This window comes from Pipra filicauda, unplaced genomic scaffold (assembly GCF_003945595.2).
Source record: "Pipra filicauda isolate LSUMZ 115617 unplaced genomic scaffold, ASM394559v2 scaffold112_size3218982_pilon, whole genome shotgun sequence".
NCBI classification, from domain to species: Eukaryota; Metazoa; Chordata; class Aves; order Passeriformes; family Pipridae; genus Pipra; species Pipra filicauda.
Window position 1 is genome coordinate 1,307,617 of NW_024103574.1, and position 12,504 is coordinate 1,320,120.

A 12,504-nucleotide genomic window follows, 5' to 3' on the forward strand; every position below is an offset into this window, starting at 1 on the left:
TAAAACTGCTTCCCTAACCAGTGTTCCTGTAAGCCCACACTTAACACCTCAGATAGAACACAAGATTGGAGCTACCTCCTTTTTAAGTTGTAACCACACTGCACTGCAGCACTCCCTCACCTTCTCATCTCCACTTCCTGTGTTAAACTCCTGGAAACTTCATTTACAGCTACACTGCAAAGAATCATCTTAGATGTAGCAGTATTAGACCTGATGTGGGAGAAGTCTTAAGTTTGAATGAGTTTAACCATTTATTAAAAGCATACGTTGTCACTTCAATTCATTTGTGTATTTAGGACCTTGTGGCACAGTCCCTTGCACACCATAAAATTACTTACTCTTGTTGAATTAACATAACGCTTTTTATCCAGACAGAATAATTTTTCAAGAAGACTGAAGGAGTCACCCAATGCTTTTTTTACCAGCTCAGCTCTCAGTCCAAGTTAGACTTAGCTCTAGTTTTCAGAGTGGGGGTGAGGGGTAGGAGTGGAAATGCTATTTAAAAAAAAGTTGCAAATGAGGATCAGGAAGTTTTATTTACTGTTCTGACTAAAAAATCCCAAGTAAATCCTGTTTGGTTTACAGATTCTTATCATCCCAGGTTACTGTTACAGCATCTTTTTATGGGACAAGATGCATGCATAAAAGATGCTACAGATTTGAAAACAATTGCAGACAGTTTCTCTACAAATTCTATGTGTAGAGAAGACCCCCATCCTATCTGAATACCTAAAATAACTTATCATACCACATACAGCCTCACCTACATAGCTAATGCAACAGGGTGGTTTCCTAAAATATCACAATATGTCCAGGGAGACACCTACAATATGTAGGAAGTATAAAGTCAAAGTCTTCTGGCCCCAGCCAGAAGAGGTTGCTTGTACATAAATACCTTGAAGTAGAAGAGCTTGGGATAAACTCTTCTTGGATCAGTGTGAAATGCTGTCCTGCTCTGCACTCACTGAACTTTTTTCAACATAAAGCAGAGAAATGACCATTTGTCAGCTAGTAAGGAAAAAAAAAACAAACCCCAAACCATTAAAGACCTAAAATTTATGATCTGAAATGTCCAATCCTTCCCTTCAAAAGCAGCAGTATTTTCATTCTCATACAGCAATGCAGTACCTGCATCCATGCAGTACATGGACATTTGTCCTGAACTTCCAATCAGCTGTAAGCAATTCAAGACCAGTCACAGCAGCTTTAACCAATCTCATAAATCCTAGGCTTAAATAATAAATAAAAATAAACATCTTCTCATCAGTAACATCCAGAGGTTCGTTTTCTGGGCACAATATCTGTCCACATCAAGTGCGTGGGTTTTTTCATGCTGCTGTTCCTATAAAACTGTTAATATTCAGAAAACTAAATAAACAGATCCGCTCTTCAAGTCAACTGCTTTTAGATTATAATTATGAAAAGCAGAAACCATCTTTGTTTTTTCCTCCCCAAACTGGAAGAAATTGAACTTTGCCCTCTCAATAAGGCTGACTCAACAGGATGAGTAGAATACAGGCACAGAGGTCAAGTGGCCTAAGAAATCTGTTTTGAATATCCATACAAAAAGGCTGACCAGAAGCAACAGAAAAAATACCTGAATTTTAACAAGCTCAGTGTTTATACCACACTCTAAACAGAGCCCATTTTCAAAGTGTGATGTTACATATTAAACTCAGCTGTTAAGCTAATACTGAAGTGTGAAAAACAACCAAGCCACCTTCCACTACTCCACAGGCCATTCCACCACAGCTCAGTGTTGCCATCATCACAGTGAAGTTATCTTGAAGCAAGATTACTTAAACCAGAGATTCCAGGTCCATAAGCCTAGACAAATATTTTTTGGAATATTTGCAAGAAGTTGAGGATCTGGGACTTTTGAAATGCTTGGCCTTGGTTTGCTAAGCATGTAACTATTAGTTAAAGTGCAGCTTAGAACTCAAGACAAATGGTTTGCACTAATGTGGGTCCACAGCTATATTCTCCCCTTTTAAAACTTGTTAACATTATTACCACTAATTTATAGGGCAAGAGAAATTTACCAGTTGATAAAGTGAGCTTGTCCTTAGGCAAATAATTTGGTGGCTTTAAAGTGAGACTTCAAATTAACCCTGGTTACCTAATGCCACATGTTCTCTTCAATGTTTTACATGAAAAACACCACAAAGTTTATTCACATCTTCCTTTAAAAAAAAACAAAAATAAAAGAAAATAGGCCTATTGTTAAACACACTTAATGGAAGAGAAACTGATGGTGGGAATATGTAATCATACAACACCTGCCCAGTGCCACAGTACAGCAGGTGCCCCATGCCCTGCCTGATCTTCCACTTTCCTGAACACAGTAATCCAGCCCTTAAACAATACTAGACACACATGGGAAACAACAGACACTCACAGACTCTATTGGAATTAAAATCTCAGAATTATTTAAGGAAAATTGGGACTAGAAAGATTATTTTGTATCAGTTGCCAGCAAAATGGACAAATGCTCTCTCCTCTTAGAATCACAGAATCATAGAATGGTTTGGGTTAGATGTGACCTGCCTTGAGTAAAGACACCTCCCACTACTCCTCATTGCTCAATTCCCCATCCAACCTAGCCTTGAACACTGCCAGGGATGGGGCATCCACAACTTCTCCGGGCAACCTGTTCCAGTGTCTCACCACCCTCATAGTAAAGCATTTCTTCCATATATCTAACCTAAATTGCCCCTCTTTCAGCTTGAACCTATTACTCCTTGTCCTGTCACTACAGTTCCTGTAAAGAGCCCCTCTCCAGCTTTCTTGCAGGCCCCTTCAGATAATGGAAGGTTGCTATGAGGTCTCCTCACAACCTTCTCCAGGCTGAACAGCCCCAACTTTCTCAGCTTGTCTTCACAGGGGAGGTGTTCTTCCCCTTACCAACTTCATGGCCTCCTCTGGACTTGCTCCAACAGCTCCATATCCTTCCTATGTTGGGGGCACCGGGACTGTACACAGTATTCCGAGTGGGATCTCATGAGAGCAGAGCAGAGGGGAAGAATCACCTCCATCAACCTGCTGGTCACAGTCCTTTTGATGCAGTCCAGGATAGGGTTGGCTTTCTGGCTGCAAGTGCATACTGCCAGCTCATACTGAGTTTTTCATCAGCCATCACCCCCAAGTCCCTCTCCACAGGGCTGTTCTCAATCACTTCACCAATTCTGTAGGTGTGCCTGGGATTGCCCTGATCCAGGTGTAGGACCTTGCACTTGGCCTTGTTGAACTTCATGAGGTTTTCATGGGCCCACCTCCAAAGGCTGTCAGTGTCCCTCCGGTGGCATGTTCAAGAACACCTTTGCCAGTCTTTGTTTCATACCTCTTTTTCATTATAACATCTTTGGGTTGCATCATTTGAGCCATAGAAATCCATTCTGCTTGATTTACAAGCGCCCAAGCTCAGCTATTCCTATCTGTACAAACACTGCGTGTCACTAGGTCATCACAACAGAAGTCTATGTTGCCAGAAGATAAAATACGTCATGCTTGTTAACACACAAGTGTTATCTTGTTCGACCAGATACCACCAAGTGTGCAATCACAGTGACACCCAGCCCTGTGAACCTTGTGTGAAGCCAATTATAGGTGAGGAGAAAAAGTACACGCACCAAAAAATGTTTATAAACACAGAAGTGCCAGTCTCGAAAGACTGAAAGAGCTTTACCACAAAAATCTACCTAGTTTTTTTAGGTGACAAATATATTTGTTTTCAACAAATCTTGTTTTAATGAAATACTACCTATGTTTGTCATGTGCTTTAAATAGAAATTTATTTTCTTGGTAGGCATCCTGTAGCTATGCTGTAGCCTTCCACTCATGAAACTTTTGTCTTTTAAAGGTTATGTTTTCAACCTAAAATTGAGTTTCAGAGCCCTTTTGTGCCTAGGTGCAATAGCATTCAGAGAGAAGCCTATAAGCAGTAATACGACACTAAAGAACAGTTTTTTCTTATGTCAGAAATTTGCAAGTGCATTATACACTCACCTGGTTTTAAATTAAAAGCTAATTTGGGGTTTGCATGAGAATTTCCATATTTCTTTCCCCTTCGAAACTGTGAGGTTCTGTGGGAATTCTGTTTTTCTTTTTAAACCAGATGCCTTGGTTTTAGGCAGTCTGCTCTGTTAAAATAAAAAACGTCTAAAGGGCATTATCCACACAAAGAGCTGAAGGTCATTACCCAACTGTGCTCATTATCTCATTATATGGTCTAATTCGGTAATGTGTTTTCTTCCGGGATGTGATAATTAGTGTTGTGTTTCTTTGTTTCTAACAAAACCTTGGAGATACTGAAATCTTTTAAGGAAACAGTGAAGCATTTTGGAAGGCTATGTGCAGTAAGAGTCAAAGTTACGACCCTTCCTATTTCTTACAATTTCATGGCTGCCTCTTCCCAAAGCAATCTGCTCTCGGATCCCTGCTTTTAGGAAAACAGCTCCTAAAAAATGAGTACCAATAAACTGAAATTTTCTGGTGAGGAACATCTCTATATACACATTCAGAAAATGAAAATTCATTCTAAATAAGCCACGAAATCCACAGAGAGACTATGTGTTTTCCTTTCCACAGAGGATTCAAATAATGGTAATAACTTACTTTAATCAAGTTAGGGCCAGCAAGTATGTGTACTGTAACACAGCCAAGTCCTGAAATCATTACCTTAGACCCAGCATACACGCTGAACACTTTAGCAGCACACGCTGCCTTCAACTCCCATGGAAACGTGTAGATTCTTGTGGGGATGTTGGGGTTTTATTATCTCACAAGGTCAAGCTCTTAGTCCTTAATCAGGCAAGAATCCAGATGAGGTCGATGGGAGATTTGCCAGCAAAAGAACTAACTGGAGAGCGAAAAAGGATGACTCTAAACAACTTGGGAGCAGAACTTTATAGAGAACAGAGAGAGCTTGCATATTGTACGCCTGATTCATAGGGAGTAATTTAGCTCACGCAGATGGCAGCCACATGTAAGAAGATCTGGCCGTATATATCCTATACTTGCGCCTTGTCTTCATTGAAAAGAGAAAGGCATCAGTGGATAAGCATTATTTCAATTACTAAAAATGTAAATTTTGACAGAATAAGTCCACTAATGAGATTTTCAAAAAACTGTTAAAGTTAACATAAAGGAATATATATTAAATTATAAAATAAAATACTTACTAACTAATGCACCCTTGAGGTTCTTTTCTGCTCTCCAGAATCCCACTAGAAAGTAAACAAACCCCACATGGAAACAAAATCATTCTCAACAAACAAGTAAAATTCCTCACTTAGGAAATGTCTCTCAAAAGGCTATCTGCAATATCAGCCAGAGGTCTGAAATTAATCACTCACTAAGGTATCTCTTTCCACTCACCTTGAGGTAAAGTTTTGTTTCAGGAGTTTTTTACTAAATGCTACCACTCGCTTTTCTTTTTATCTAGGCAACAATTTACCCCCCGCTCATTACCGCCCTTCTTCCCTTCCAAAACACCAAAGAATTTTCTCCTCCTTGATTTCCTTCTGCTCACTGAGTACGCGCTTATTAAGTACGTGCCCCTTGTGTTTTCCTACTGGATTTCTCTCCATATAATTCTATAAGGGCATTTGAAAAAATGCAGAGCTATGGTTCTACAAGAGTTAACTGAGTCCAAACTTTCTTAATGTACTGACCAGCTGCTTGCTAGCTGTAACCAGAAGGAGCATGCACATTGGCAGTTAACTGTTAAATGCATTTTCAAAACTAATAGTAAGTTGAAAACAATTTGAGCTCTGGACATAAGTACAGTGTACACTCCCAGGTGAGCATCAGATATAAAAGGAGAACTGAGATGGCCTCCATATGAAATCACAATGGCTCTTCTCCTCAAATAATCTTTTATTAACTTTTGCTTTTTTTTTTTATGGGAAGTTGGGGAAAGGAGTTTTAACTCAGGAAATAAGTCATTTGTGCCCAATGCTAACACAGCATTTATAAGGCATGTATCTCGGTATCATCACTGCATGGAAAAAAAGTCTCAGGGAACCTCAAAGCCGACTCAGGTTTCACAAAAATATAAAATGTTCAAACACATCTGAAGTACTTCCCTTTCAGAGACCCCACAGGTGTTGAAATCCACTTCCCTGTATGGCAAGGGCTCAATTCCCATTTAAGGGCTTACATGAAGAAGGCAAGAGCCCCCTTGACACTACAGATGGCAGGGAACACATGGAGGACCTGACTGCCAGTGATGGAGTACAATTTGTTGTCTTTTCCAATACACAAAAACTCCAGTTGCTCCTCCTTGAACAATCAAACAAACAAGACTTTAGGAAACAAAAAAGGCAGGTAAATTCTGTAAAAACTACTCACAAAATGCTAACCAAAGAAGGCTTTTTGTCCCACAACTTAACTGGAAGCAGATAGCTCAGTGAGCAAGATGGCTTTTTCCCTTTCAACAAAGACGAACCCAGCCCTGTATACGGGGTAAGCAGTGAGAAATCTTACAGTGAGACTTTCGAAGTGACTTGGCAACACTTAGAACAGCACAATTTCTTTTCAAGTACAATCGGTAAAGGATAGCATTATTCAGAAAACAGTCACAATATCCTGGAACTTAACAGATGCAAAGTAACTTTGCAGTGGAGTCAGCAGTCTGAGGAGCCTCGCACATGCTCTGCAAGCTTTCAAACAGTCCTCCAGAAAGACTGGGGGGGAGGGGGGGAAGAAGCAGGGAGGGTAATGAGTAATACCTCTTCCTGCTAAACATTCAAGGTACACGTAAAAGCTATCATTGAGTCAGCACTTGGGGGTGGCAGTTCAGACAGTAAAATCTGGTTTGCTGGAATTTACAACAGCCTGAAGGAGGCCACTGCTATGCATCTCACATACCCATACATACATATTTTAATTATTACTATCAGTTTTGTAGAAGAAAATAATATTCAAATGACACATTTCAACATATTCATAACTAGGAGGTGATATCAGGTTATGATTTGAGGAAAAGAACAAGAGCTAGGGACTGACAAAACTTAGATATTTAATAAATGGCATCTTAATACAAACAAAAAACAAGCAGACAAAGAACCTAATGCAGGGCCCAATTAAATCATATGGTTTGGTGGGGTTTAGACAAGCTCACATTTCAAGCTTTCACTTGCTTACACCATGGCATGCAAGGTGTAGCACCGAGTGTGAAAGGTTCCAGCTCAGAGCCCAGACAAGGACTGCTGACTCTCATTTATTCAACAGTTTTTATAGGAAAAGCATCAAAGTTTCAACATTGCATTGTACAGTGGTGCATTTCCTTTTCATAATGTACTGTATATCACTGTAGGAAACTCTGCTAAGCTGGCAAACCCTTCTTACGGATACAGTTTACATAAGTCACATGAACAAAAGAAGTGCTTCTGTCAGCTTTTCATGTACTTTTGAGTAAGGATGTATAGCTATGCCAGTAAATCAAATTGTTTTGTTGCCACATGTTCCAGTTCTGACAGGCTATGTTTTACTTTGTGGTTATGTCTAACTGTGCCACCAGGTGAACCACAGATCAAGTTACTCAAAATACCTGAACAATACTTCAATACTCTACTTGTGCAAGAGGAAATTCATTTTTGACCTAGTACAAACCTGAGCCGCTGCAAAAAAGAGAGGTTCCACTACCCTTGTCACCCACTTTCACGGGTCCCTGCATTTGCTCTAGCAATCATGATGATTCAGGGAAAACCAGACCCTTCTAGGACTTCAAAAGCTGTCACATAAGCACACAGGAACCAGGCTGAAACTTGTTCTTCCTATCAGTGGTTTAACTTCATGGAAGGGAATGGAAGTTAACATCCACTATTTCACGAATATCTCATGAGATCTGTGACTGGCCGTACAATGCAGAAGCAGTCTCAACATGACACTGCAAGTGAAGTCACTTGGTTAAGCATAAGCCTCACTGTGTCCTGCTTTAGAAAAGCCGCCACCCCCAACTGATCGACTGAAGCATGGTATGAATATTTTCTACTGGATACAAACAACTGAATAACAAACACCCCCATCCCCTGCCCCCTGACGTCAACACAGACCTGACTCATCATCCGAGAGAATCCAGGCAGAGCAGTTCAACTGCCCCATTACTCTCAGCCCTACCACCAGAGCCACAAGCTTGGCTGGAAAAGGACTGAGTTCTTGTTGAGCACAAACACCCTTTTCTTTGGACAACAAGGCTACAGTAAAATAATAAAATACATTCATAAATAAAGGACAGGAGTATACTCTCATTTACCAATTCTTTATTGTGCTTACTATCAACTATTAATAGTTTAGTAAATTCCCTTGGACCATTAACTGCAGTTTTCGTTCACCATAAATGCAAAGAAAGACCCATGTATCACCCACTATACACTGCTCAGCCATTCTATGAAAAAAATGTTTATCTTTAAAGCTTCCAATGTAACTGCACTGTTATATTTAAATGTTCTTTGAGATCATCCAGGAGATTACAAACATGGTTGTTTAAGAAGTCTGTGCCAGCTGTTCTATGTGTATATTAGGAGCATTACAAAGGCATCAAATACTCATTAGTGATGAGATCATCCCAACTAAAAAAACATACTAATACACATCTTGGATACAGACAATCAGAGTGAGGTATTGGACACAGGAGGAAGAACATACACCCAAAGAAAAAGGGGAGCAGAGAGCATTATATGCATTGCATTGTCCCACTGAAGAGTGAGGAAAAGGATTACTTCCCTTCATTGGCACAACAACCCTTGCACATCAGGTTCACAGTAAATGTCTCTCCAACCATACCAACCATGGCCTATTTAACAAAATAGCATCGAGGACCTAACAAGAAGCTGCTAGGAAGAAAAAGCAAAGAAACTCTTGTGTCACAAATGGAGAAGGAGTGCCAAAAGACTTCAAACGAGAACACCATTTCAGGACGTGGTGTGCTACACCACCTTCAAATCTCTGCCATTAAACTGTCCTAGAGACATAATGCTATACAACTGTGCCAGCATCAGACACCTACTGACTGTTTTAGGATGGAATTAAAAGGGCAGAAGATGTAGCAACTCTGCAGAAAGGTATGAACACGAACCCTTTCTGGCTGCAGGGCTTGTAGCCCACCAAACAGCAAACTGAATCCCCAAGTGAGCATTCCAGCAAGAGATACCACCAGGGAGCACTGGGACACAAGCAAACAGGCTGGTTGCCTCCAAAAATGTAAGGAAAGCAACTGGAACAAGAAGACAACACAGGTATCAGAACTGAATCAATTAGTTCAGTCAACTAGTAGGAAAAATGTTGATTGCTCCAATTAAATTACTTCAGTCCATTAGGCCAAAAAAGACTGATTCATTGCTCAGAAATCCTCCCTAATAAATCCTGATTTTCTTTGAGCAATCTTGTCAAATCACAGATACTTGATTGATACATGAACACTTGACCTATAAAACCATCTCGAGTGCATTATTATTTCTTCAGAGAAAGAGGGAAGATACATTCTAGGACTCCTCAAGGCAGAACAAAATAAAGGAGTTCTTTGTTAGCAACTTTTACTTGAAATGTTTTAGACGGTTTCTTGGTTAATCCTTTGCGTAGTGCTTGTGTGATGTTGAAACAAACAGAAGGATGAGCTGGTTTGGTTTTCTCCACATACAAGAAGATTTTAACAACATCACTAAGCACTCAATACTCAGAACTGTGTCATTAGAATTCTTTTCTCCTGAATCATATCAATAAAGCTGAAGTTCAATCTAGCATTCATAAGAGATGACTTATAGGTTTCCTGCTGCAAATGTACTTTTGAGATCCAGTATATATAACAGAGACACAGAATTAAGTAACTTTAATTTTCCTTATTATTTCATAGAAAATGAACCATCATGCGGTCTTAGATATTATCTTGGGTATGAAATTGCTCGAAAAACCCCTAGCTTTGCAAATTTCAAAAACAAAAAGGGAAAAGAGATTTCAAGAGAACACAAGCAAGAACCAGGTCTTTTTCGGGATTGCTTTTATTTTTCTGCTACGGGCATGAAGCATTCCTTATTCCGACATTTCGGGGGGGGTTCTCCTTTTTTACTATCATTGAAGTCAGGTAACAGGCCTTTTAACAGCAGACACTGGGGAAGCATTTGTCAAGTGTTACAGTTAAGACAATTTTAATCTTCTGAAAAACCTCAGAGTCCTTCCTATGATGCCTGCTTTAGCTCTCTTGCTTCCGTCTGTGACGATACATGTGACCACAGAGATCAAACATTAACACTGGGAGAATGAAAACGAATGCAGTGAACAATATGGCCACGAGCACTATTTCAGCAAGAAAAGCAACTACTACTGGCCTAGTTCCAAAAAGCAACTGAGACAAGTAATGTCCAAGGTAATCTCTGAACAGTTTTCTTGCCAATTTATGCAAATACCCATTACTTTTTCAGCTTGAAGGTGAAAATATCCCACAGAACAATTAATTACTGCTTTGAACTCATTAGTGCTATAAAAGGAAATTTTGCCAGACTGATCTAAGATTTCAAAGCAGAAAACGCAGAAAACTGGCAACTTTTACAAATTACATAGTTTAACAAATCCTCTCCAAAGACAAGGTCTGTCCCAATGCCAGAAACTGAACCCACATGTTAACTTCTACCACGTTGCTCAAGCTACGTATGGGATGTAATGGCGTCCTGCCTGCGAGTAAGTTTTCTTCTAATGATGCCAGAAAAGAATCACATTTCACCTGAAAATCCTTTTGCGTACAGTCTCAGATTTCTCACCCCCTTGCATTGAGTATGATGGATCCTACTTCTTTTAAAAATAGTGAATTTATTTTTTTAAGAAATAAGGTTGGCATGGCAAGAAGAGAAAAAAGAAGTTAAGACACTCCTCAGGACATCATAACTAATTTATGACTTGCCAAAACTTCAACCACCTTGTTCCTTATCAGAGATCACAACAAACTTCTGCAGTTCAGCATCCACGAGGCTAAACATAAGCAAAACAGGTGAGAAGTCTGACAGTCCCTGAAATAAAATTTTTGCCATTTTCATACCTCCAAAAAACAGCAGGGGGAGATTTTGAAGAATTAACAAGATAATAGCAGTTATTCCAATGTGATCCAAGAACTTTAAAGCGATTACATTAGCTCTTCACACAGTCCTGCATGGAAGATGTCAGGGTAGAACATCTGTTTTACATATCAAGAGACCAAGACTGAGAGACGAAATGACTCATGGGGAGATCACAGAGAAAGTCACAAATCCAGATACAAGCCTTTCATCTTTCAGTCAAAAGCAGAGGCTTACAGGTTACACCTACAGCCATCAGAAAGGGGGACTCCAAGAGAAGAACAGTCCAGTTCAGGGCTGAGCCACAGCTGGAAAGAATTGATCTGACAGCCCATAACTCAGCCCACCCTCTCACAAAGGCCCTTCAGGCACAGGCATTTACATTGAGTCACCACAGAGGATGACCACATGCACATCAGGGCACACAGGGCGGCTGTGCATTGACTGTTAATGAAAAGTGCACATCACTCCATGGGCCACTCCATCGTGGTCCCAGCAGAGCAGGCAGCACACCTGTCCAGCAGGACCACGAGCCACAGGCAGCTTTTATCCTTCAGAGCAGATATTTCCCAAGAGTAACCAGGAATCACCCATTTGGACTAAACACACACACAAATATATACAATGTGTGGCCATGGCTGTTAAAGTTCTTCTACAGATTTCCTCCAAGCAACCCCAAATGTGCAAACTGAACAATGCTAAGCTACTTCAGCAACAGCCACATTTTCAAATAAGGTTTTCACCTTTACTCACTTTCATACCTTATCTGCAGCCTAAAGAACTGCCAAGGCATTGTGACACAAAGTGGCCAGTTACCCCCCACTGATTTTTACACATAAAGGGAAAGCACACAATCTTGTGAAGGAAAAAAGTCATCTTGACTCAGTAGCTTGAATCAAAATAACTTGAGCATCTCTAGTAGGACATATGTGTTAGTGTTCCATTTAAATGGAAAGTAATAATACAAAGGAAAGTTTTATTTATTCCAAAATAGATTGCATCAACCATCCCTTCCAGATACAAGGCAAATTCAGTGATCTGGGAAGTGAGGAAAAAGAAAAGAGGAAAAGAAGTGAAGATAACCATAAAAATAAATTCTTGGCTCCAAGTTTTAAGTAAAGTACATTAATTTAAAATTTTAAAAGAAAACAAAAAAACACCACCAAAACACCAAACCTGCTCCAGATGAAAGTAAACTTTTTACTGAAGAGAAAAAACAGAAACATTTCCATCGCCTAACCCTGAATTCCTTTATTTGTTACTTCTTCTATGTGCTACCTTCCAATAATGAGAGTAATGACATTTTCAGCTTAGTTATTTCCTCTCCTGACAGGTAAAATCCCTTTTTTATTAAATACCTATTAGGAAGTTTCACAGTGTAGAAGCTGCCAAAAAAAGGAAACAATAGCTCCATCTTTTATAAAGTACACTTCTGAAGAAAAGCACACTGTGCTTGAAG

The 12,504-nt window shown here is 39.8% G+C and overlaps 1 protein-coding gene across 4 annotated transcripts in view; it reads right to left on the reverse strand.

Moving 5' to 3' along the window:
* Positions 1-12,504, reverse strand: part of TGFBR3 (transforming growth factor beta receptor 3) — a 107,522-nt gene that overhangs the window by 75,599 nt on the left and 19,419 nt on the right. For 3 of the 4 annotated variants that reach the window (XM_027713482.2, XM_027713443.2, XM_027713458.2), the window contains exon 3: positions 5,181-5,225. The exons of the other annotated variant lie outside the window; for it this stretch is intronic. In XM_027713482.2, the coding sequence (XP_027569283.1) occupies positions 5,181-5,225 (45 nt within the window). The remainder of the gene's footprint in view (positions 1-5,180; positions 5,226-12,504) is intronic. 4 annotated transcript variants of the gene reach the window in all.